At 51.6% G+C, this 26,087-nt stretch overlaps 2 protein-coding genes across 5 annotated transcripts in view; both read right to left on the bottom strand.

Moving 5' to 3' along the window:
• Positions 1–3,184: 3,184 nt before the first annotated feature.
• KNCN (kinocilin) lies at positions 3,185–7,313 on the bottom strand. The gene is made up of 4 exons (XM_065911081.1): positions 7,079–7,313; positions 5,928–5,996; positions 5,187–5,261; positions 3,185–3,264 (listed from the first exon to the last, which is right to left on the bottom strand). The coding sequence occupies exons 1-4, from the start codon at positions 7,227–7,229 to the stop codon at positions 3,185–3,187; spliced, it is 375 nt and encodes a 124-aa protein (XP_065767153.1). The 5' UTR covers positions 7,230–7,313.
• Positions 7,314–13,425: 6,112 nt separating this feature from the next.
• MKNK1 (MAPK interacting serine/threonine kinase 1) overlaps positions 13,426–26,087 on the bottom strand; it is a 57,441-nt gene continuing 44,779 nt past the window's right edge. For 3 of the 4 annotated variants that reach the window (XM_065913732.1, XM_065913723.1, XM_065913719.1), the window contains 6 exons: positions 23,501–23,556; positions 19,863–19,958; positions 18,153–18,347; positions 17,331–17,495; positions 16,102–16,145; positions 13,426–14,770 (listed from right to left, as the gene is read on the bottom strand). In XM_065913732.1, coding sequence (XP_065769804.1) covers positions 14,521–14,770; positions 16,102–16,145; positions 17,331–17,495; positions 18,153–18,347; positions 19,863–19,958; positions 23,501–23,556 — 806 coding nt within the window. In that variant the 3' untranslated portion in view covers positions 13,426–14,520. The remainder of the gene's footprint in view (positions 14,771–16,101; positions 16,146–17,330; positions 17,496–18,152; positions 18,348–19,862; positions 19,959–23,500; positions 23,557–26,087) is intronic. The other variant, XM_065913739.1, reaches the window with a different exon arrangement.

Raw genomic sequence — 26,087 nt, 5'->3', positions numbered from 1 at the left:
GGAGATTCCCCTCCCTGGGTGGAGGAGGGGGATGGAACTGTGGGAGGAGGAAGATTTTTCCAGACATGAGTCTTATTTTCAGCACCCTTTCTCCAATCACCCTCCACCAATCCTGCACCCTAGAAAGAGGTGTGGTCCTGAGGCCCTTATACAGCTCCTGGTGGGATTTGTAAGGGTTTCTTAAGAGGATGGAGGAGGGAGTGGGAGGAGGGAGTAATGGGCACCAGCGCCTCCAGGCTAGACTGTGTTGGAAAGGACTGTGGGAGTCTGAAGTGCTGATTTTCCAGGATCTGGTGAGTTCAGCTGGAGGAGGATCTTCAACCCCCTCTTCATTCATTCACTTATCCATTCATAAATCTGCCCTGTTGCGAATCACAAGCCAGGCAACCTTCCTCCTGATGGTGGTCTGGGAGGGACCACTCTCCTTCCATAAGCGGATGAAGAAGCTGTGGCTCCAGGCTTCAGGCTGTGGTTCACCCCCTCTGCCCCTCACACGGTGAGGGGGTGCACAGAACCAGGATGTGAGTCTTATCACTAGACTCCAGTTCTCTGGGTTGACCCAGTGGGGATGTGACTTCCAGGGGGCTGCCTGGAGCCAGTACCCCCCACCTTTGGTATATTCTCTGCACTTAGTCTGAGGTTGGCCAGCACAACCACTGCTGAGGTCAGAGTGAGGCTACTGGACAAAACTAATTTCATTTATTGAACAGACTGTTGAAAGACCTGGGTCCAAAGACCTGGCTTTGTCCCCTCACTCCCATGCTGAATGGAGGGTTCTGGATCTGCTCAGAGGGAAGGGGGTGCTTTCTCCTCACACTGCCCACCACACCATCCCTGCCTGCTAGGCCCAACCTCACCTCCTTCCAAAGCATGCATGGGGAGAAGTCAGATTCCACATGGCCACTCCTGTGATCAGGTTGAGGGGGTGGGGGGAGATCAGCGGTGGGGGGTGGGTAGAGATGCAATTGGGGAGGAGGTATGCAGACACTCACCTGGACTGGAGGGAAGGGAGGACTCAGGAAGCCCATAGCAGGGAAAGAGAAGAAACAGGACCAGGCCTGGAGAACTCCCAGAGCTTCAAGGGTCCTTTGAGCCCCCACACAGTTCTTCCTCAATGGACCTAGCTCTCGCCTTTTCATGTGTTCATTTCTTAATTTATTGCATTCTGATCCCCAGCACTGCTCTGTATCTGGCCCTGTCAGGCATCTGGGATACCATAGGCCAGCCTGGGGGAGATCATGGGTGGGAAGGGTTGATGGTGGGTGAGGCGGGGACCACAGTCCCCATGGCTCAGGCTCCCCCTTCCCCACTTCTACCCCATCCCCCCCGGGCATCTCTTTGGGGAACTGCTGGTGAAGACTGAAGATGGACGGGAGGGAGGGTTTCCTTATTGATCAAGGAAACCAGACCTGATCACCAAACATGATGATGATGTTGAGGGGAAGGAGAAGGGGCAGGGAGCAGGCAGGAGGGACATGAAAAGGAGGGACATGGAAGGAGGGGAACGTTGACTTCCCTTGGGCTGGAGGAACCACACTCCACACCCCACCAGCATTTGGGAAGCTGGTTCTATCCATGGAACTCTATCCCATTGTGGTTGGGGCATTGGTCCCTGGGGTCTGTGCAGAGGGCAGCAGAGGGTAGAGCTTTGGGTAGGTAGAGAGAAGGAGCCTGAATGCGAGGCCTGGCTCCACAATCTCTCACCATGGGACTCGATTCCTTTTCCTGCAGAGCCTCAGCTTTCCCATCTGTACAATTGGATGGTCTTTCCTCCTTCTGGTGTGGGTTTCTAACATCCACTGGGAACTTACCATGTGCCTGGCTGTCAGCTCCCTACTTTAATGAAGGGGGAAACAGGCCACTCAGAGTGCTATGGACTGTGATGGAGCACAGAGAATCAGGGGAGTCTTCTAAGAGGAGGCATCATCTGCAGTGATCCTTGGAGAATGAGACTCCTCACAGCTTGTCTTCTGCTCACCAAACAGAACAAGAGCCACATGGAGCAGAAGTCTGCACAGAGGTCACCCTGAGGGCGCAGGCATATGAGGGGCAGTGGGAAGGGAGGAGCAGTGTTTTCTGCACAGTCACACACAGGCCAGGTCTGCCTGGTCCCAAACCCTGTGATTACGTGGAGCCTGAAATGGCTCTCCAGGGAAAGCCTAGGGAATTGTTTCTCCACCAAATTTAAGCTATTTAACATTTATTGAGCACTTACTGTCTACCCTTATGCTAACTGGAAAAAGGGCAATAAACAGTAGGTTTAAACAAAATTGAGAATTGTTTTGTGAAAAAGGAGATTTCAACCTGCCTGGAGGGTGTCAAGAGAGGGAGACAGAAGCTGGTGGAAGAGGACGTGAGGGCACTGTGGGTGGGGGACACTTGGAAGGGGGCCTTCAGAGGTGGAGGATTGACAGGCAGAGAGGCACGAGTCGGAGGCATCCAGAACACGAGCCAGGGCTTAGAAGCTCGGATATGTTTAGGTTGCTCAGGAGCAGTGAGAGGGTGGGAAGGAGAGGAAGGCTGGAGGTCTTGTCTGCAGTCAGGTCCTGAAAAGCCTTAAACAGTGGAGTCAAACCCCAGGAGTCTCAGCACAGGGGTCAGCTCAGGATCCGCCTCCTCCTGAAAGCCTCCAGGCCTTGCCTCCTGGGCTCCTGTCAAGGCAGTGACCTTTTCATTTTTCCAGGCTCTGCCCCTTGTCTGGTTCACTGCTGCTCGGGGCCTGTTCCTGAGGAGTGGTTCAGAGCTTCTGATATTCAGAAGAGTCTGGTCCAGCCCCTCAATCCAGCCAGTGAATTCTTGAGGCCCAGGGCCAGGTCTTCGGGGCTGAGGGCTCAGAACCTGGCTGTGGTTCCTGAGGGCCTGTAGCTCACTTCCCTGGCCAGGCTGGAGCAAGGGACTGGGGCATCACTGGGCCCCACATTCCAGAGAAGCCGGTCAGTACATCAGAAAGGTAAGAAAGCTGAGCTGCCATCCCAAGAGAAGACCCAGGTCAAGAACCTGAGACTAGAGACAGCTTGGTTCCAGCCCTGCCCAACACAGGGATCCATTTCCAATGGCTCTGGCGGATGCAGGTCTGGCGTCTCCAGGAGCTGGTTCTTCTCAGGTTTGGATCCAGGCAGGCTCTGAGACTGGGGGAGCAGGGGGAAGAGGGCGCAGGGCAGGGGGCAGCCCCTCAGCCCCTGCCTCAGCCCTCCCCAGTCCCCCGGCCCCCAGGCTTCAGCTTCTCCAGGGTTCTGCTCACTGTGGACAGGCTGCTACGGGCTCCTGTGGGAGAGACCAGGACAGGGTGGCTGAGTAGACAGATCCTGGGTCAGAGTCTCCCAGAGGGACCTGGGGTCAGAGGGGATAGAATGGGGAGGGAGGGACTCTCGGGGGGCAGCCTGGTTTAAAGAGACATGGATGGTCAGAGTGGCGCTTCAAGAGGACAGCAACATGATGTGAGAGTTAGCGGCAGGACTTGGGGCTAATGGCCTGGTTTCTGGCCCCACCACTTCCCAGTTGAGTCTCATAACCTCCCTGGGCCTCAGGCAGCTCAGTTCAGTTCAGTTACTCAGTCGTGTCCGATTCTGCGACCCCATGGACTGCAGCACGCCAGGCCTCTCTGTCCATCACCAACTCCTGGAGCTCGCTCAAACTCATGTCCATCAAGTAGGTGATGCCATCCAACCACCTCATCCTCTGTTGTCCCCTTCTCCTCCTGCCTTCAATCTTTCCTAGTATCAGGGTCTTTCCAATGAGTCAGTTCTTTGCAACAGGTGGCTGAGGTATTGGAGTTTCAGCTTCAGCATCAGTCCTTCCGATGAATATTCAGGACTGATTTCTTTTAGGATGGACTGGTTTGATCTTTTTGCAGTTCTAGGGACTCTCAAGAGTCTTCTCCAATACCACAGTTCAAAAGCATCAATTCTTTGGGGCTCAGCTTTCTTTATAGTTCAACTCTCACATCCATACATGACTACTGGAAGAACCATAGCTTTGACTATATGGACCTTTGTCAGCAAAGTAATGTCTCTGGCTTTTTAATATGCTGTCTAGGTTGGTCATAACTTTTCTTCCAAGGTGCAAATGTCTTTTAATTTCATGGCTGCAGTCACCATCTGCAGTGATTTTGGAGCCCCCCAAAACAGTCTCTTGCTATTTCCATTGTTTCCCCATCTATTTGCCATGAAGTGATGGGTTCAGATGCCATGCTCTTACTTTTTGAATGTTGAGTTTTAAGCCAACTTTTTCATTCTCCTCTTTCACTTTCATCAAGAGGTTCTTTAGTTCTTTGTAATGGTGGTGTCATCTGTGAATCTGAGGTTATTGATATTTCTCCCAGCAATCTTGATTCCAGCTTGTGCTGAAGCATGTTGCATGAGTCAGGCATTTTGCATGAGGTACTTTGCTTATAAGTTAAATAAACAAGGTGACAATATACAGCTTTGATGTACTCTCACAATTTGAAACCAGTCTGTTGTTCCAAGTCTGGTTCTAACTGTTGCTTCTTGACCTGAATACAGATTTCTCAGGAGGCAGGTAAGGTGATTTGGTATTCCTGTGATCCGCACAGTCAAAGGCTTTGGCATAGTCAATAAAACAGAAGTAGATGTTTTTCTGGGACTTTCTTGCTTTGTCAATGATCCAACGGATGTTGGCAACTTGGGCCTCAGTTGCCCCATATATAAAGTGGGGCTAATTATAGTACCTGCCCCATATGGCTGTTCTGAGAATGGAACAAATCAACATATGGAAAGTGCTTGGAACAGTGTCTGGGATGGAACCTTTTGCTGAGTGCTCAGCGTCCTACCATAGGCAGCAGACACCAGAGGTGCGGGTACCTTTGAGATACTCTTGCCCTGGAATTTTCCAGTGTGGCGGAATGGAGGAGGAGGAAGATGCCCAGTTTTGGGTACCAACTCTGAGAGTTGGATTCCACTATGGGAGAGGAGAGTGAGAAAATAACGGCACTGGGCTGGGGCAGTGTGGTGCTATATTGGGCCTGACAGAGAAACCTTGGGGACCAGAGGGGCTGAGCTCCCCTGGGAGCAAGAAGCATTTTGACTAAGCTTGTGGAAGAACTATGCAACACCTTCGCCTCCCTGTGCTTGGAGAAGCCCCCTTTGCACTTCCATCATGGCGGCTTCTCTGGGCTGTGTCCCCAGAGGGGAAGATGGAAGATAAACTCTGGAATTTCTGGAACTTACCCTCTTTATTTCCATTGGTGCTGGATCTTCCCTCCCCATGGTCTGCCCCTGGCTGGGGGTGGATTCTCAGGCTCCCTGTAGGATGAGAGCACCCCAAGCCTTGTGGTTACTGAGCCATTCTCAAATCAAGTCCAGCTCTGGGAAGGGAAGTCCTTCCTGTTGTCTACTCCCCATCCTGGCTGCTGTCTTTGCTCCACTACTTTCCTTTATGTCTCACACATGATCTGCGCAGATTTGGGAAGGGGAGCGAAGGTGGAAGAAATGGGCCCTTGAAGGAGAAGACAGTAGATATTTAAGGAGGTGGGGGGTCCTGGGGAGAACTGGGGATGAATGTGTAGGACTGACAGAGATGGGAGCACCTATGTGGGGAGCTGAGATGAGGTGGGGAGCTATCCAGGGTCCTGAGGTCTCAGGGCAGCTAGAGGGTCTTTATGGAAGCTCAGCGATGAAGTAGGGTTATCTGGAGATCTCCGAGGCTTTGGGGAAGGAGGAGAACTTATCAGGGGAAATGGGGATTCTAGGTCCTCTGAGCCAGTTTAGGGACTTAGTGGAAGGCTGGAGTCTGTGTGCAATCACAGCAATGACTACACAACACACACACTCATACACAGCATCTCTAACATACGCAGTCAGTACAGTCACACATGTGGGCTTGGCTGCACTGCAGTGGGCTGCAGACTTACACACAGAGGGTCTCATGCAGTTCTTGAGACGGAGGTGGGGACAGGGGAGAGGACTCACCTATCGTGGGCAGGATGTGGTCCAGGTTGAACCGAGACTTCAGGAAGGGGTAGGCCAAGATGAGGAGCCCTAAGAGGAGAGACACGGAGGGGTTCTGTGGTGAGGAGGGAGCCTGTCTAGGGTGAGCTGTATGAAGCTGTGGGCTGTGAGCCTGGGGCTGGGTTATGGGTGGGCATGGGAGGAGCATGAGTGGGCAGGGTTGGGACTGTGGGTGTGTGAATGTAGCCTGTGAGTGTGTGCATCCGTTGGGGGGGCATTCCCCAACACCCAGCCCCAGGAGGGGGTGGAGAGCAGTGCCTTTGGGGGAAGGGGTTACAGGCTGTGAAGGCTCAGGTTCCCGGTTCCACCTGCCCAGGTGATGGCAGGCTGGGTTCTTCCTTCCTCTGAAGCTGGAAATGGGCCCATGGGCACCCCCCAACTCTGATTCCCCACCCTCTCCTGGGGACCCCAAGGGCAGGACTGGAGGCTCCTCAGGGAGCTGGGGAGGGGGTAGCGGAAGAAGGGGTCCTGCTCTGTCACTCCCAAGGGCTTGGCCCCTGGCCTGAGTTCACAGGTGCAGATGCCAGAGCCCACCGACCTGGTGCTTCTAGTTCTGCCCGGGGCCCAGGGTGGTGGAAGGGGTGAGGGATGGTACCCAGCACTACTGTGGGGATGTCAGTGGGCCTGGTCTGGACAGACAGATGCCTGGACAGACAGATCTGCTGCGGCAACATTCCAGGAAAGAAAAAGAAACCCTTGGTCTGAGCTGGATCCTGTCGGGGCTCAAGAGGGGTGGGGGGTCCCACAGAGAACTCTCTCCTTCTCTACGCACTCCCCACCAACTCATTCAGAACAAGCCTATGAGTCCTAACGCTAACTCAAGAGTCCAGGGCTTGGGACTGGGGAGCCAGAGCGGGAGTGGCCCAAGAACAGTGGTCACCAGCTCCTGCTCCACGCCTCCTCACCCCTGCAGTGTGCTGTGGGAATCTCACCCCAGCCTCCTTCTCCCTCCTGGTACCCCTGATGGCTGCCTTGCTCACATCTCCAACTTCCATCCTCCCCAACTGATTCCTGGTGACCCAGCTCTTCCCTCCATTGCTTGTTCTCCTGGCCATGGTCCCCTCACCCCACCCCCTACCCCAGCTCCCTCTCTGAGCCCAGCACCTTCTCACCCAGACCAGCAGCACCAATAAAGATCCCGCCCATGGCAGCTGCAGCTTTGGAGATGGAGACACCGATGATGATGCTGCCAGCCACCAGGCCGAGGGCCACGCAGGCCAGCTGCAGGCAGCGGAAGTCTCTGCTGCTGACGGGGATGTCCATGCAGGCCTACCCAGGGCACTGCCTCCACCAGCGGAGCCTGTCCCCGGAACAGCTCTGGAGGTCTTGGTCCTCTTGGATGTCTCCTTGCTGGAGCTCCACCTTCAGGAAGAAAATCTCTGGGCAGTAAGATTCTGGGCTTATCTGCAAACCTATCCCACCACAGTCCAGGGGCCCCACCTTGAGCGAAGATCTCTCCTAGGTCACCCCAGCTTACTCTTCCTCCCTTATAGGCCCCTGAAGCTGGAAGCCACTCTCAGGATTCCTGACTGACCACATCCGGCCTTGGCTGCCAGAGCTCTGGAGACCTGGGCCTGTGCCCTGGGGGTTCGCCCCGCCAGCCTCCTCTTGGGAGAACTCAGCCTGAGCTCCCCTGCCCAGGACATCCTGCCTCAGGTCCCTGGAGCCTGCTCAGCTGCCACTGAGCCTCAGCCTATTAAAGTTTAAAGCAATGGTTGCAAGGGGGAGGGGGTCCAGAGGACCAAGCTTCCTCAGAGATGTAGGCAGCAGGAGGTACTGAGTTATTCATGAGGTTGCAATGTGAGTTGCTGCCCACAGGCCCATGAGGGCAGTCAGCCAAGGTTCCACTGTGGGTCCTGGAAGGGGCCGGATGAGCCGGTGGCTTCATCTGGTGCTCGGCAGCCAGAGATGTGAGGACTCCTGGCCACATGCTCAGGACCCACTCTGATGCCCCTTTGGTTGGAGGTGAACCCAAGGTCCCTGCTTGGGGACTTGCAGATGAGAACCCGGAAGGAGACCTGGAAGAGGCTCATGAGACAGACAGGAACAGCGACAGGGCCAGGAGGAGGAGAGGGGGAGGGTCCTTCCATGGCCATTCTCTACCCTCCACCCCGGCCCCCTCTGGGCCCCAGGCAGGTGAGGATGGTCTCTTCTCCTCAAGTAGGCTCCTTTTCAGTTGCAGTGTGATGAGAAGGGGAGCCCCCCTAGCTACCCTGGGGTCCTTGATCGGGGGGCTAACAGGGAAGAGCAGTGGTGGGGGCAGGGTGGGAGGACACACATGCAGGCTAGGGGCCAGGGATGGGAGGAGGGATTGGCAGGGGCCGGGTTATCGGCAGCCGGGATCAGGAGATTGGGACAAGGCTGGCGCCTCCTGACCTCCAGGCTGAGCTCTGTCCAGCCTGTCTGACCTACTTGCAGGATCCACCAAGTGAAGATCAGGCAGTGGTAACCGCCCCCCCAGCCTGGCCCAGCCCTGTCCCATACCCTGCGCCAGCCCTCAGCACTAGTTGCATTCTCTGGCCCTTTGTGGATCACCACAGTCCCCGGGGTCCCATCACCAGCCCCAGTGGCCTCTCTTTGGGTCGCCTGTCTCTCCCCTCCATGTCTGCATCAGACATAGCCAGACCCAAGGTCTCTGACCTCCTGCTGCCCCCACAGCCCCTGTCCCCCCTCTCCTCTGTGGCCCTTCTGCTGAGTGTGTGCGTGGCTCCCGCGGCCTGGGGACCCCTCATCCTGCGGAACTCTGCTTGGGCAGCCCCAGCTCTGAGGAGCCACTCCTGATGGCAGCTGAGTGGTCATGTCACCACGCTGAAGTGCTGGCCACCTGCCCCTATTCTCTGTCTGCTCTGTAGACTGTGGGCCCCTTGAGGGCAGGTTCACGGACTGAGCGCCACTGAATGGCTAGAGGGCACGTGGTGTGGGCTTCCGGACGCAAAGACGTTGCCCAGGGAGGGCTCGGGCCTGCCCAACCATCTCGTATTGATCGCGGGCGCCGTGGGAGCTGTCCCTAACTGGAGGCTTTCCTGGTGGGGATAGAAGCCTGGGAAGACCAAGGTCATCTGACCGAGCTTCCGCTGAGGGAAGGCCCCGCCAGGAAGCTGGAGTGAGACCTCGGCAGGGCAGGTGTGAACTCAAAGGTGTGGGGAAAGGAGGGTTGACACAGAACACCAAGGGGCCCCTGAGCTGTGTTCCTGACCCTCATCGGGGAAGCCCCTGGGGGTGGGTGTCTTCAGCCACAGCTGCAGCTGCCAGCATCCCCTGTCCCTCTCACCAGGATGAGGTCTGATTTCTCTTCTAATTAGTCATCAAATGACAGCCGGGTCTCTGTCACACGTAATTGATCCCCCACTGACTAGTTTTAGAAAGAGCCATCAAAATAATCGTCCATGGAAACGTGTTCCTGAGACATCAAGCTTTGGGAACCCGAGCACCCCCTCCAACGCCCTTGGCCCCCATTAAGTGTTTTCATAACTCTGGCTGGGTGAGGCCTGTCCGGCTCTTCTCCCGTTGTCAGGCTGAGGGTGATGTGTGCACGCCATCAGCAAGACAGCACTCTGGTTCCACATTCTGAGGTGGGAACCTCACACTGTGGGCCTCACCTTACTCATCTGGTGAATGGGGATGAGGATGGCAGGGGAGTCAGGGGTGCCTGTTCATTGTGAGTTTCCGATTCCAGAACATTCTGATCTCTAAAAACTGGAGACAAGTTCTAAATTAGAGATTTTCTTTGACATTGTAAATCCCTCTGGGCAGAGAGGCAGAGTAGAGACTGTGGAGGAGAGACACATCGAGCCATCCTCAGTTACAAGATCACAGAACTTCCCAGCTCCTTTCCAGAACAGATGGGGACACCGAGACATGGGGAGGTGGAAGGACAGCCCGAGTCCGCGATGGATTCCGGCGTCCAGCTTCCCCGCTCAGTTGGGAAGGAGGCCAGCACATTTCTAAACTGTCTTCTCTGAGGTGGGAGGAACTGGCAACCCCACCATCAGAGGGAGATATTGTGTTCAGAAGAATCAGGCCAACTCCTGCACAGTTCCCTCATGACAGGAGTGTCACTAAAGGCCACTGCAAATTTGTGACATCTCTTTTGTTTATTCACACTGTTCATGGGGTTCTCAAGGCAAGAATGCTGAAGTGGTTTGCCATTCTCTTCTCCCTGATTGATTACAAATGGAGACAGGGAGACTTGCCAATTTTTTCCTGTAGCAATTTTAGCCGTATCAGCCCTGAAAAAGCAAATGTATGCTTGCCCTTGGGTGATGCTATCACAGGTAAATGAGATGGAAGCCCAAAGCTCTAGAGACTGACCACACCACATTTCCCTACCCCCAAGCTCAGAGCCCCCCACGCCCCCACTGAAGCCTGGGTCCTCCAGTCCCCTGGATCCAGAGTGTGACTGGGCCTTAGGTCACAACTGAATTCTGTCAGAAAATCTCTTCTCATCTGGAGGCTAGGGTTGGAGGGGGCCTGCCTCTGCTCTTTCCTCCCCGGAAGCAGGAAGTCCAAGAGTGGCATGGGGTGGGGAGGAAGGGTGGGTGAAAAGACCTCAGCTTGGTTTAGTTCTGTTTATTTTCCTTGAGGGCTGGGGACCCTGGAAAGGAGTGTGATTAATTCACCGATCCCCTGGGGGATGGGCAGCTTTCCCGGACTGTTCAGAAGCTGAAGTCAGGGAAGCGGCTTCCAAGGCAACTGCTACCATGGCAACAAGTGCCAGCCATGGTGGGGACCTTGCTTCTCACTGCTCCCCTCAGACCTCAGCAGCTGGAGTGGCTGGCATGGGACCAAGGCACTGCTGATCGCTGAGCTGGATTTGGTGAGGGGCAGTCAGCCAGGAGGGAAGAGGGGCCTTCAGAGCTCAGGCAGGTGGACCCTCGGAGGGAGAAAGACTCCAGCACTGTCCCTGACCCCCTATGGAGCTCAGACAGGAGTGCTCAGTGTCCTTGAGAATCAGGAAGGGCTGGAGCTGAGGCCTGCCAGCCTGGGTCTGGGGCATTCCCACCCTCTCCTAAGGCAGCTAGCACATGAGCATAGAGCTGGGACACTGGCTGCCACAGTTCCAGGTTCCAGAGCCTCACTTAGCATGTCTGCCTTGGCCCAGCACAGCCAGGCACAGGGCCTGGTCCCCAGAAAGGGCAGGAGACTTCCCAAGGTCACCAGTGAAACAGTGACAAAGAAAAGACTAGAACCCAGGGCCCCTGGGCCCCAACCTGGCTCTTCCCCTGGCAAAACAGCTGCCCTTTGGGGACAGGGACCCTGGCTCAGAGGGACAGAGCAGAGTGTCAGCAGAAGAATCCCACAAAGGGCCAGAGGTCAGCCCCATGTGGAAAACCCAGACCCACCTCCACCCACACAAGATGCTTACCTCATCTTCATCACTGGGGCCCAGTTGAGCAATTCTGGCCCAGGAGACAATAATAACTACAACTATCACAGCTAACAGGCTTCCCTTGTGGCTCAGAGGTAAAGAATCCGCCTGCCAATGCAGGAGACGTGGCTTCAATCCCTGCATTGGGAAAATCCCCTGGAGAAGGAAATGGCAACCCACTGCAGTATCCCTGCCTGGGAAATCCATGGAGAGAGGATCCTGGTGGGCTACAGTCCATGAGGTTGCAAAAGAGTTGAACACAACTTATCGACTGAACAACAATCACAGCTAATATTTACTGAGCACTTACTATGTGTGATTGGAACTGCTCTAAATACATTTATTAATTTGTAACTTCACAACAGCACCATGAGATAAATATTAGCTTCCCCAGTTTCTGGTTTAAGAAACTGAGACTCTTGGAGAATTAAGTAACTTGCCCAAGGCCAGTAAGTGAAACAGCTGGGATTTGAACCGAGGCAGCACAACTCTGGGCATCAGGTCTGTGGGAAAAATTCCACTTCTACCTTCCTAGCTCTACAGCTGTGGGCAAGCTGTTTTTTTTTTTTTTTTTTTTTCCTTTCTCTGCTTGGTTTTTCATGTTAAGTGCCATAGAATAGCACCTTAACTCATATGACTGCTGTGAGAATTAAATGAGATGCCTGTGAGTGTCTCAGAAAGTACTCAGGAAGTGCATGATAATGCCAGCAAAACCAAAGTAGGCACAGTGGTTGAGAGCACAGAGTCGTGGACAAGAGAGACCTTGCCAGGTGCAGCCAGTGGGTAGGATGGGGGAATAGTCGGTCCAGGAAGCTCCTGTAAGTCACACCCTGCTGGGCCAACCTGGAGGACTGACCAGGGTGGGGTTGGAGTCTAGACACAAGACTCACACCCTGGTTCCAAGTCCCCTGGGACAGGGAGACTTAGGGTCAAAAGGCTCAGAGTCTGCAGGCCTGTTTATCCAGCCCATCCCACATTGGGTAGACGAAGGGATGCAAGGATGGCAAGGGTTCCTGCAAGGAAATGACCATCATCAGAAAGTACATCCTCATCACCATGGAGGGTTCACAGTGCGGAAGAGCTGGCAGCCTGGCCCATGACTCGCTCCCACAGCAAAGAGCCCTGCACCCCGTCTCGGCTCTCTACTCTCCCAGGGAGAAAAGCTGGCAGCAGAGCCCAGTCGACTGCCCTGACACTCAGACCTCCCTCTGCCACCTCCTTAGGAATTTCTTTTTTTGAAAATTTGTACCTTTAAATGTTTAAAAAAAAATTTTAAATCATTTATTTGGCTGGGTCAGGTTTTCACTGCATCATGCGGAGCTTTTGCTGTGGCACATGGACTCGCTAGCTGTGGCACACGGTCAGGAGCACCTGGGCTCAGTAGTTGCAGCAGGTAGGCTTAGTTGCTCTTCGGCATGTGGGGTCTTAGTTTCCCGACTAGGGAGCAAATTCACACCCCCTGCATTGCAAGGCGGATTCTCAACCACTGGACCGCCGGAGAAGTTCCTCCTTAGGAATTTCTAAAGGCCCTTCCCAAACAGCCCTCTGAGTCTGGTTCTGAGGATTACTAGGGCAACGGGCACGGAACCCTCTGCTTGACAAACATGTGGATGGAGGTGCTGTTTTTCTTGGTTGCTAACTCTGGGAGGACAAACAGTCCTGGGCACACAATGGAGCCTTGAGGAAGGCTCAGTGCTGCTTCAGACAGAGGGGACTTGGCTCTGCTTGGGTGGGTGGGCTGGGTTGGGGACAGGGTACACCTGTTGAAGCGCTCTTTGAGGTTAGCTTGCGTGAAGGCTGCTAACATGGCCTCTTCCACCTGTTGGGAGATCCTAAAAGGCAGAGGCTGCTTCCTACTTCTCTCTGGGTCCTGGCACAGAGTAAGAGATTGACAGATGGTGGGTGAATTTCATTTCCTTACCTAAAAAAGAGAAGCAATGATCTCTCCTTCACCTTGTGTCATGGATCCGATGAAGTGCTGTATTTAGAGGTCTTGACAGGAGGCACCCCACCCCCTCGGCTAGACTCAGCCCCTCTCCAGAATGCCTGTCTCCTCTTCAGGACTGCAGGTGAAGAAAGGACCGCCAGGAAGACACCAGAATTGAAGACAGTTTTATTAAAATAAGTGCAATGTGTCCTTGCACCCTATAAACATCTGACATATGCAAATCGATTTTCTTGGGTAACTAAGCAGCTCAGCTATCTGATGCTGGATATGCCTCTGTGCTCACCAGCAGTGGAGACCACATGGCTCCAACCAGGGTGGCTGGGCAGCCTCCAGACTCGCATCACATCAGGCACAGAACTCCTCACTGCCCCAGACCTGCATTGCCCTCCGTAACAGGCCTGAGGGAGGAAGCAGCAGACACACTGGTCTCTAAGTCACTCATCGTCTGAACAGCTTAAAACCAGTTAAGAGTAACAGAAATAGCTGATTAACATCTTCCAAATGCATGGACATTCAGGAGAGAAGTGTGAGCCCTAAGAGCTCTGGAAAGTCCATGGGCTCATAGGGGGAGTTAAAAGTCTCATCTCTGCTGGAAGAGTGTGGTTAAAAAAAAAAACAACCCCGCCCCGCATCTTTAAAAACAAAATAATACTGACTTTAGCAGCAATCCCAAACAAGGAAGAAGATGATAAATGAGGGATACATTTCGGTCACGGCAAAGAAAGATTATGTGCTTCTCTGCGCTATCGACTGGAAGACTGATCTGGCTTCCTGAATTGAGGGGATGGCTCCGCTTAGCCATGGGGGAGGACGTCCGGAGGACACAGGAAGGTGGAAGGACCGCCAGAGGCAGGTGACAGTGTGGGGAGAGGGAAGAGCCTCTGTCAATGGACGCTTCTCAAGGCTGGTTCCCTGAAGGCCACAGCCCCAGCCCTGCAGCTGCCTGGTGGTGAGAGTGGGCTGGATCCTCCATCCACGGGCAGGCGGGTGAGCAGGTGGGCAGGAGCCCAGTAAAGAGACGTCCCTGCCGCAGGCCATTATGCAAAGTGACAAGTGATTGCTTTCCTTTTCAAAGACGACCCTCCCCCGCCCTTTGGAAAAAGCTTTTTCCTTGAGGACTCTGGGGACAGGAGGATGAGAGCCTTCGTGGAGGAAAAGGCCTGGAAGGAGCTGCAGAGCAGGCCCCTCACAGGTTTCCAGGGTGACAGGGCTTGGACAGGCCTGGGGCCCAGAGTGGGTCAGGGCGCTGGTGTTGTGGGTGTCGGGCTGGGCGACGCATCTCCACTGCGACCTGCCTGGGCCAGCGCCCTCCGTCGGGCCAGGCGGGACTTGGAGGGAGGGGAGAGCTTCACAGAGCAGAGGCCCTCAGCCAGCGCCTCAGACTCCTCGGCCAGCTTGTTCTGCTCGTTCTCCTCGTGCTGAGACAGCTGGCGGTTAAGGGCGATGGCCTCGGCTGCGAAGAGCGTCAGGTCCATTGTGCTGCTATTCCTGCAGGGATGAGGGAGGGGAGCACAGAAGAGAGGAAGGCAGGGTTCAGCAGGGTCCGCTGGCCAGCTCCCTGACACCCACACCAGCTGCTGCTGTTCTGTGCTCCCACTGGACTTTTCCAAGCTGGCACAGGTTGCTCTCCCCATAGAGGTTCTTGCATGGGTTTAGAATCTGACTCACTGGGACTAGAAAGGCTTTGAGCCTCAAGGACAGCCTCTGGACTTAAGAGTTGGGACAAATGCTCCCTTCTATCCAGAGCCCCCTCTTCTGAGCTCTCAGGGCTCTGCACACAGCTCCACCAGAGGAAGGGCCACGGCACATGAAACTCACCCACAGACATCCCTCTCTGTCAGGATTGGGGGCTCCAAGAGCAGGGGCTGTGCCTTTACGTCTGAGTACCAGAACCTAGCTCTGGGTTTGCTGAATCAGGATTCTAAGGTGGACCTGAGGTTTGGAGCCTCAGAGATTCTGGATGCAGCTCTACAGAGTCAGGCAGGAACCCAAGTTGGACTCAAATGATTTGTGATTATAAAGTGTAAGACTTCCCTGTTTAATTCTGGGAAACTGGCCAGGAGGTTGGCTCCCAGAGTCTTTAGCCCTGGCTCTTGAGGAATAGGCAGTGCTCACTGGGAACACGATCTGGTGTTAAAAGGCACTAGAGTCAAGCAGATCTGGTTCAAAGTCTCACTCCCTAAGCTACTGGGTGTATGCATGTGTGCTCAGTCGTGTCTGACTCTTTGCAGCACTACAGACTGCACCCTTAAATTACCTTCTATTCCTCAGTTTTCTCATCCATAAAATGGAGCAATAGGAACATCCCTCTTTTAAATTTATTGTAAAGCTTATGGGATACAACACAAGCAAAGCCCTTAGTACGAAACCTGGTGGGTGGTATTTCTTATACAGTGACTGTTATTACTGTCTGTCTAGTAGTGTATATGACTCTTGGTCCCTCCGCCTTTCAGGGCCCAGATTTCTGCTCCTTTTAACAACCCCCTGCAGCAGAAGGGAACCTTGGTGTGCTTTGGGCTGTAAATTGTGATTTCCAGCTACGATTCATGAGGATCCACAAAACATGTTTTTCTTCTGCAAACAGCCTAGAGAGGGATCTTAAAGATGCTGGGGCAGGGGAAACCAGGTGGAAGAAGAGAAGAGAGGGAGCAGATTTACTGTAGAGAGAGACAAGGAAGAGAAGCTGGGAGAGGGAGGCCAGACATCTGAGCTTAGAGATGGGCTCCATGTCCCCCACCTTGGCCCCAGCATGGCTGAGAGCTTGAAGGGAAAGTTAAAGCCAAATGAGGAAAGGAGGTGAGTGTGACAGGAGCATTTACCTCTGGAGGACTTGCGGCGTGGGGAGTCCCCTTTCTGGAGCTTGCTAGAACGGGAAGGACAGATGTGTGGGTAAGTGCTGGCCCCTCTTTCAAGAGCAGCCCCTACCCAAGCCAGCAGAGGGGGCAGCTTACTAGAGGTTCGGGCCCAGCACATGGACTTGCCAGGCATGCCGAGTCAGACCTTCCAAGGAGACAGCAAGCAAGGCACAACACCCAACCCAGCTGCCTCTGCATGGAGAGCCCTCTCTCTCTCCCTGGTGAAGTCCTAATCACCATCCGAGACCCCAGCTCCAGGGTCACGTCCCCGTGAGACATTCCCCTCGTCCTACTGCCCCCCAAGCCCTGTCCCAAGCAGAGGTGGGTGCTCATTCTGTGGTGCCAAGCACTTTAGATAAGCATTTGCCATCCTATCCTCATGTCCCCTTGGCTCCCTCTCCCCATCAGAACATGAAGACAGGACCCTGGTCCTGCTCCTCCCACTACTGCCAGAGCCTGTCATGTGCCAGATGCTCAGTATAGACAGAAGCTCTTGGGTGGCCGGGAGTCAGCCACTTGGAGACTCATGGATTGGGTCCCCACTTGTAACTGGGGCTGGCAACCAGCCCCAGTGTCAAGGGCCTGGCAGATCAATGAAACAGTAAGATCACAGGAGGTCTGGCAGACCCCTTGGAGGGACAGGGTGTGCTATCTTGATTAACTGAGGAGGATGCTTAAAAATGTTTTCGAGTGAAAACTTGGATCCTTCCTTGGGGAAAACAGCAGCATGTGCCTTTCAGGAAAGCTGCAGCCAGACCCCAGCACCAGGAGGAGAAGTTATGAGCCCCCACCGCAGCAGCACAGCAAGCAGGGTGGCTGGGCCTTGCTTCTGCACACTCCCAGGTGGTGGCATTTCTGTGTAAGTGGTGGTGCTCCCATCCAGGCTGCTCCCTGGGCTGTGTGCCTCTGCCAAGGGTGGGAGGTATGCGGCGAAATCTCCCAGAGGCCTCTGTCCATTCCAGAGACACATGGGTCACCCAGGGGCGTAGTTTGTGGCCAAGGTTAGATCCAAGTCAGTGATCTCTGTAAGGGGTCAGCATGGGGTGAGGTCAGAGGTCAGTCAGTTCTCTATGCACAGGGGATGAAGCTGCCATCCGACTCCCCTCAGCAGAGGTCAGCCACTGGGATGTGAGAGCTTCCTCATGGTTTTGCTGCAGGCCTGAAGAGGTAGATGCCCTGCATGGGTAACTCACCCCCTGCACCCATGGGTGCTGCAGAACTTGGGCAGCACTCAGTCTCTGCTTTGCATCTCGGACCAGGAGCTTGGAGATGAGGTCTTTGGCCTCGTTGGAGATGTGAGCCCAGTCCTTGTCAGGAAACTCATACTTGCCTTTCTGGATGCTCTCAAACAGCTTGTTCTAGGTAAAGAAGATTCCTCCTGAGGCCACACCAGCCAGGGGATGGGCAGGGTGTGCCTGTCATGGTCTGATCATGTGGATCTAATTGCCCGCAGCTGCAGGTGCAGCTGGTGGCCTGGGTATTTCCCAGACCAGGGCTCCTTCCCCAACCCCTACCCTCCCCTGAATTGTTAAACTGCACAGAACACCCTGGGTGGGTGGGACGGCTATGCTACTTGGACGGCCAGGTAGGTGACCAGTGAGGAATGAGCAACTAGAGAATAACGCCCAATTCCTTAGCCCTCCATCCAGATGCCTGGGCTCATCTCCCCCCACCATCATCTTTATCCATCCTCCTCCTCCCTCGACATATGCAGCTGTTACAAACCTCCTGTCTTCATTCGTCCTGTTCCTTCTACTTGCATTTCATGCTTCTCCTCCCCTGGGGCTATACTCTGCCTCTAAGACTCACTCAGCTCAGGAGTGATCTTCTCTAACAACCTCCCCTGAACTCCTCAATGGCTGAAGGCTTGATTATCTCCATCTTACCTGGTGGCTGCCCTTGGCCAGAGAGGGACAGGGTACAATCCACCCCCTTCCAGATCAGGCATAATCACCGAGTCCTGTCCTGCTTGGCCTCCCACAACCACCTGACCCTGCAGCGGGCCCTGGGCTCACCTGGCACACTGTGCAGACCTCTCCCCGGTCCCAGCCACAGTCGGCCCCACAGTGACCCACAAAGGGCGGGTAGCCACTCAGCATGATGTAGAGGACCACGCCCAGGCTCCACAGGTCACAGCGCTTGTCGTAAAAAGTGGCCTCGTCCGTGAAGACCTCCACCACCTCGGGAGCCATGTATTCTGCAGAGCCGCACTGTGGGGGCCAGACATGGGAAAGGGGGAATGGCAGAGAAGAGAGAGGCTCAGTCCTGGGAGAGGACTATAATGGGACTTGAGTGAGAGGATGGAGTTGCAGAGGAAGAAGCTCTCAGGAAAGAGCCAGAGAGCTTGCTAGGTGCCACCAAGGCACTTAGAAAAGCTGGGTCACTGGATATTTGTAACCTGAGTCCAAGGATTCTCCATGATTCACAGCCCAGTTAGTTCCAGGTCACCCCTCTGATCTTCTCAGGTCTTTCTGCAGCACGCAGAGACCCTTGGTCAAGAAGCTCCAGGCATCTCTCCCTGCCCTGGCTCTCTGCACACAGTGAGCAGGCACTTCCATGTCCCAGGAGCACAGCTCTCGGAGGACAGCCAATTCCACAAAGCAAGGATTTCTTAAAGTGAAGTCCTGCCAAGCCGCCCTACTAGCTTTGAGCATGGAAGTAAAAGAATTTAGAATTAAGATAACATCAAAGCTTGGAGAGCTCTTAGAACAAAGCCAGTCTCCTCAGGTCTCCCATTTATGGAGGTGAAACCAAGGGCTAGAATGGCACGGGGGTTTTGTTTAAGCATATAACTAGCAAACAAGGACAAGAAACTAGGATTCCTTCCTCCCATCCTTGCACAGAAGGCTGCTGATAAAAACAAAATATATTCCTTTTACTCCCCTCTTCATTATTCCAGGCTCACTGGGAGACAACCCTCCTCCCAACTCCCACCATACAAAACTAATTTGGTGGGAAGATGGCGAGTGCAGAAAGGACATTTTCTTTGTTATTGGCAATTAGAGTTAATGACTTTGAAAACAGGGTACCTCAGTGTGGTAGAAGCTAACACAGAAACATCTCTAATAATGTTGCTTAGGATGAGACACGGGCATATTTAATTGCAAGTCTTAAAAAAACGTTATTAGGAAAACTCACTTATGAAGCATGCAGATCTCAAAAGAATTATATAATAATTAAGAGCATAGCCAGTATGTATAAGAGATGTCTGAGGAAGAAATAGCTTCCAGCAGCCCATCTGGGCAGGAAATGGGAAGTGAGAGAAGCAACAGGATAACTTGGCCAGGCTTACGTGCAGAGAGTCTGGACCTCTCAGTTCTCATCACACCACAGAGACATTCCCCATCCTCACCACAAAGTGGTTGTGCCCCAACTCTGCCATGGGAATAATGGGAGCTGTCCACACGCCCATGAGCAAAAGGGTGGGCCTGGGAGTAGTGCCTGTCACCTGGGACAGGGGTCAGGACTCAGCCAGTTCTTATAGATACAGCCTGTCTCCTCATTAGCAGTGGACCCACCCCAAGCTAAAAGCTCCAGTGTCAGATTCATTGAGTAGGGGAGGGGTGGGCAGTTGGGGGTGGTTATCAAGACAAGAAGTGAGGCTAAACAACTCAGGCAGCAGTAGATACACTTGGTTTCCCTTCCTCAGCCCTCAGACCTCAGTCTCCAGAGCTTTGGGGACAGGAGCGCAGAAGGAGAGGGCACAGGTGCCCGGCCATACATACTGGAGTAGTCAGCTCTGGTGTGGTTATGGGGGTGCAGGAGTTGTTCAATTTCACCCCACTGCCCAAGTCAAAGTCACAGATCTTCACCGGAGACACCTGAAAAGGAAAGCAGGAAGCAAAGTTACAAAGAGGAGCAACTGAAGGGCACGAGGAGACAACATGACTGTGTGGGTACACAGTCACGTGGCCGCCACGCGGAAGCCCAGCTTTACCTGGTGGTCATTTTCCCCTCCTTGAGTGAACCAGAAATCACCTGAGGATCTGTCCTAAGGTGTCCTCTTCCCCGTGCTCTTTCCTTATTTCCTGAGAGGGGAAAATGTGTGTACTACCTGGGGTCAGACTGTTGTGAACTTGGTAGAAGACAAGGAGCAAACCTATGGGTTTCCTACCAACAGGGCAGGTTGCAACTCAAAAGTTTAGAGAACTTAGTATGTATTCCCCAAGTATGAACTACCCTTTGTAGCTCATTCACTGCAGGGCAAAGGAGTTTTGCACAAAACCCCTGACCACTTCAGGTGGCTTGGGGTGACTGACCAGGTTTTGCTTGCTTGGGGCTTTGTCGGTTTAAGCACTGAAAGTTCTATGTTCCAGGAAAAATCCCTCAGGCTGGGAGGGCTGGTCATTCTGGGCAGCAGCAATGTAGCAGCCCGGCTCCCCCAGACTAGACACTGCACCTGAGACCGCAAACAGCACAGACCATCTCTGGAGCCACGTGGGAGGCCGCTGTGCACACAGGTGGTGTGAGAATGGTCTGCGAGGTGGAAGTAGCACAGCGAGTGAGTCAGAGTGCGGGTCCTCTCTCACTATTTGCCTCTCTCACTATCTGCCACACCTCCTACCTCTCTTTTCTCCCTCCCTTCCTTTGCTCTCCCTTATAGTCTACCTTTCCTCTTTTCCTTTTCACTTAGCTTCTCTTGTGGTTAAAATAGTGGGTTGACCACGAAGTTCATTTGGGTTAAATGAATTTCGTGGCCAACCCAATATATATAACATAAATTTTAACTATTTTTAAGTTTACAATTCAGTAGCATTAATTATACGCATACTGTTGTGCAACCATTACCAGTGTCTTTCCACAACCGTCACATCACCTCAAACTCAAACTCTGTACCCATTAAGCAATAACTCATTCCCCTTCTCTCCAGCCCTAGTAACATTTAATCTACTTTCTGTCTCTATGAATTTGCCTATTCCAGATATTTCATTAAATGGAATCACACAAAATTTGTCCTTTTGTGTCTGGATGGTTCATCCAAGTGGTAGCACGTGTCAGAATATCATTCTGTTTTATGGGTGAACAATATTCCAATTGTACAGATATACCACATTTTGTTCACCCATTCATCTGTTGGATTGTTTCCAGCTCTGGGTATTGTGATTAGTGCTTCTATGAACACTGGTGTTCAAGCCTCTGTTTTCAACCCTTTTGGGTATATACACAGGTGTGAAATTGCTGAATGTTATGGTAATGCTATGCTTAGCTTTTTGAGGAACTGGTGTTTTTCACAGTGGTTGAACCATTTTACACTCTCACCAGCAATGGGCAAGAGTTCCAATTTCCCTATATTCTCATCAACATCAGGTAAGGCTTTATGGGGGTCCTTGCTGCAGCAAGGGGGAGCAAAAACAAACAACAAATTTCCTTGTTTACTTGCCCCCAATGGCATGGTGAGCTTGTTCCTTAATGGGGTGAAGGTAGGGGTGTGTCCAGGAGTCAGGCAGGAGAGGTGGCTTAAGTGGTTTTGTTCACCTCTTAGGTGGCATCTCATTAACACTTTTTATTTTCTGTTTTTTGTATTATAACCATCCTAGTAGATGTGAGGTGGTATCTCACTGTGGTTTTGATTTGCATTTCCCTGATGACTAAGGATGCTGACCATCTTTTCTTACTGGCCACTTGTATACCTTCTTGGAGAAATGTTTTTCAAGTTCTTTGCTCATTTTTTTAATTACACTGTCTTTTTGATGTTGAGTTTTAGAAGTTCTTTACATATTTTGGATATTAAATCCTTATCAGATATGTGATCTGCAATATTTTCTTCCATTCGTGGGTTGTTTTTTCACTTTCTTGATGATGTCATTTGACCCTTAGTTCTCTTTTAATTTTCATTTGTCAACCATATAAAGGGGCAACAAACCTGTGTCATGAAGATCAAATGAAACAAAGGACACAAAAGTACACTGTAAATCAGAGGTGTTATGACAGAGTAGTTCAGAGCACCAGTCCAGGGTCAGACTACCTTAATTTTAATCTCTGAAGGTGTTAGTTACTTAGTCATGTCTGACCCTTTGTGACCCCACGGACTGTAGCTCACTAGGCTCCTCTGTCCACTGAATTTTCCAGGCAAGAATACTGGAGTGGGTTGCCATTCCCTTCTCCAAGTTTTAATCTCTGCTACTTATCAACTGAGTGACTTTGGGCAATTTCTTAATCTATCTAAACTTCTGTTTCCTCATCTCCATAAAATGAAAATAATAGTATCTACCTTATGAAATTTTATAAAAATTAGATAAAATAAGTGTAACTACCTGGTATAATGTAAGTGCTCAAAATATGTTAAAACATAATTATTAATATTAACCATGATGATAATCATGATAAATTATAGTTTTATGCCAGAGCCATGGACAAGAAGCCACAAGCTCTTATTTGAGCGAATATATTTCTATTTCCCACAAAAGCATTGTACTAGCAGGCTGATTCATATGTTCCCTCACAGTCACTCCTTATTTATGAGCTCTCGCCTAATCCAAACCAAGACAGGTGTATCATGCATATGTAAATGTATACACACAGAGGGAGGAATGTGGGCCATCAAAATAACCTATGCCTAAACCTTCCTAACAAATAATCTGTCAAATTCACATATGCTTATGGAAATACAAACAGATTTATTTCCATTTACTAACGGATTAAGATAAAGATTAAAATAGGCTGCATTTGGGGACTTCCTTGGTGGTCCAGTGGTTAAGAATCTGCCTGCAAATGAACATGGTATCAATCCCTGGTCCACAAACTAAGATCCCATGTGCAATGGGGCAACTAAGCCCACACTCAGCACTACCAAGCCCAGGAGCCACAACGAAGACCCAGCGCAGCCAGAAACAGATAAATCAATCCAATGGCTTAAAACATAGGCTGCATTTGTTCAACACCAAGTATAAATGCCTTCTTTTTAATGGGTACCTTTGGAAATAAAAATGGAAGCACAAAACCTTTTTAAGAACTTGCTTCCTAACTATAGCTTGTAGTGGTAGACAATAGTAGGCACACATACTGTAACATAAACATCATTCACAAGCAGAGATTTGCTTGATGTAAGATCGAATTGTTGTTTGACTCACATCTACTGCTCTAAAAGTAGGTGCACTGGACTAGAAAACAATCACTGTATGCAGGTCTCATATATTTTACAAACTCTCAGGTTTACGACTATCCGTTCATGAAGAACACAGAAGGGCCCAGGACTAGCCCTGTCTGGGATGTAGAAACACTACACATTAGGATAACACTCTTACGTGTCTGTAACAGTCAGTTCAATTGGGGCTGAGAGAGCTGCTGATGATTTACACTGAAAGTAAGGATGGCTTCCCTGCGTCTGTGTCAACTGTGACACCCCAAATCAGGCCCCAGGTACCTTTTCTGGAGATTCACACAGTATATTTTCTGGCTTCAGATCACGATGAGCAATGCCTGAAATGACAAAGAACAAAGAAATGGTTAACATATACACACAATTATCAAACATTCCACACACAATTAATTTTTTCCAAATGCTGTTGTTCGCAGATTAATTCCCAATTATGGTACATTAAAAAATCAACGAGCTACAGGAGGCAGAAGTAACCAGAGACACAAACAGAAAGCACAGTTGATTCTGCAAGTTCTTCTGAAGCAGAAGCTTTAGAAGTCTGGCAGGGATAAGAAGGGCTAAATGAATCCCAGCAAGCCCACCTCTCAGCACTGCACTGCCAACCCAGAGTAAGCAGCCTAATACGAACCAGAGCAAAGAGCCCTCCAAACAGCCCTGCTTGGAACAGAAATGAAGAAATAATTAGTGTCTTGTTTAAGAGCATCTCAGGGGGCTGGAACTGCTTTACCTCATTTCTTCTTGTGTGGCCAACTTAAAGAAAAAAAAGATTCCTTCAGTAGGACTCCCTGAATGTTCAGAGGATTGAGTTAAGTTAACAAATCTCCCAAAGCTTGTCTCCCTTCTCACTTGCTCTGTATGTATAAGACAGTCTTATCAGAAGGTCAGCAAGGACTACTTTGGCCCAACGGTGCTGTTCTTAAGAACCTCCCCTGTATTTTGGGCTTCCCTGGTGGCTCAGTGGAAAGAATCCGCCTGCCAATGCAGCAGACGTGGGTTCAATCCCTGGATTGGGAAGATTCCCCCTGGAGAAGGAAACAACTCATTCCAGTATTCCTGCCTGAATAAGACCACGGACAGAGGAGCCTAGTGGGCTAGTCCATGGGGTCAAAAAGGAGTAGGACGCAACTTAGGGACTAAACAACAATACCTGCATTTTGGTCAGACCTCCTTGAGGGAGACTGCAGATAGCAGCTTACCCCATGAGACATTAAAAGCTGCTGACTTGGCCAATAAGACATCTGGGGGTAAACCATCTTTTAACCAAAAACACTGACAAAGACTCATGGCCATGGTGTTCTAGTGGTGGACACAGAAACCTCCCATTCCTTTTTCCTCCTGCAGAGTGCAGAGATAGAAAGGCTGTAAAACAGAGTAAAAGTCCAACAGCTACTGCTTGGAAGTACTGGGAAGCAGCAGAGGATTCATGGAATAATGGAGAACAGCAGACTCCGCTTCACTATTACCTCCCTTGCTGATCAACTTTGCCGGCAGCCCTCTGGCTCACCGGCAGGAGGCAGAGGCCCAGCCCACCAGACGCTCTTCACTAGGGAGGAAGAACCTGAGCTCCAGCAGGCTAAGTAACTTCATCAGTCACCTAATTGAATGAGAACCCAGAGCAACTCAGTCCAGGCTGCACAAATTGAGCCAGGCTGCCGCTTGCTGCACTAAAAGTGAAAGATATTTTCCATTACAGCAAGTGCTCCCACAGAAGGATCACAAGCCACACATGGAGCCTTACTCTCCAAATAGATGCCCATGGCCCTGTCGTTCCCTGGCCTGAGAACTAAGAGTCAGCCATAATAATAGGCCTGCCTCGGTGAGCACACCGGCCATCGAGCTGCTTCAGTTCATTTCCCAGAGGTTGAGCTGCACTGTGTCCAGTATTTAAAAGTATGAAACTTGTTTCATGCAGACCCATTCTAGCCCAATTCATCTTTCAGGTGTGAAGTTATTTAGAAAACAGCCAAGTTCAGCTGCAAATCGTTTTTCATCCCCTCCAACTTCTAGTAACATGGGCAGCTGGCCATCTAGATGTTAACCAGCTCACTTCAGAATTCCTAAGACACCACCAGCCTCTGGTCCCTGAAGTGCATTCTGGTGAAAATAAATAAATAAATAAGAAATAAAACCACCTTTACCCCCCTCCAACGTATGGATCTTGTAAAAAGCGTGACCCAGTTTTGCAATCTACCGAGGCTGCTTGGGGAGCAGTTGTAAATCTCTGTCAGGCAGGTGTTACGTACATGCATCCCAGCTTTCAGAAACAGAACTACAGCTATTCATCATGCTGTGCAAAGTACAGACACCCCCTTCTAGGAATTTTCATCCCATGTGCAAGTCAGACCCCCAGCGTGGGCATGGAGCAGTTTCCTCAGGCCCTGGAGGAAGCGAGGTGGATTGGTGAGCCTCCCCTCCTGCACACGCCTCACCAGCTGCACTGTATTGCTGGCACAAAGCAGGATGCAGGAGCATCATGCCTGCAAGTGGACCTGAGCGCTCCTGATCAGTGAGGCTGGCCAATGTCACAGAAGTGAAAGGAGCGGAACTAAACCTCAAAGTATGTGCTCCACTCCCACCCCAAGAAGGCAGGACATTTTTCTTTAAGGGAATTAGTGTAAGGAGTAAAAATGCTGCCTGCCTGGTTGGGGTGGAGGGTAGAGGAAATATTTTTGAAGAACTACTAAGTGCCAGGCACTGTGCTCCACTATTACATGTGTACAACACACACACAATTATGTAAGCGAATTGATACATATAAAAGACCTAGGACATTGCCTGGCACATAACAAGTGCTACATAAAGTGTTAGCTACTGTTGGTGACGTCATTTTGACCTCTCTTAATTCTCACCA

This window comes from Muntiacus reevesi, chromosome 1 (genome assembly GCF_963930625.1).
Source record: "Muntiacus reevesi chromosome 1, mMunRee1.1, whole genome shotgun sequence".
NCBI lineage: Eukaryota > Metazoa > Chordata > Mammalia > Artiodactyla > Cervidae > Muntiacus > Muntiacus reevesi.
Note: the sequence above shows the minus strand (reverse complement) of the source record. Positions and strands in the feature narration are given on the sequence as shown.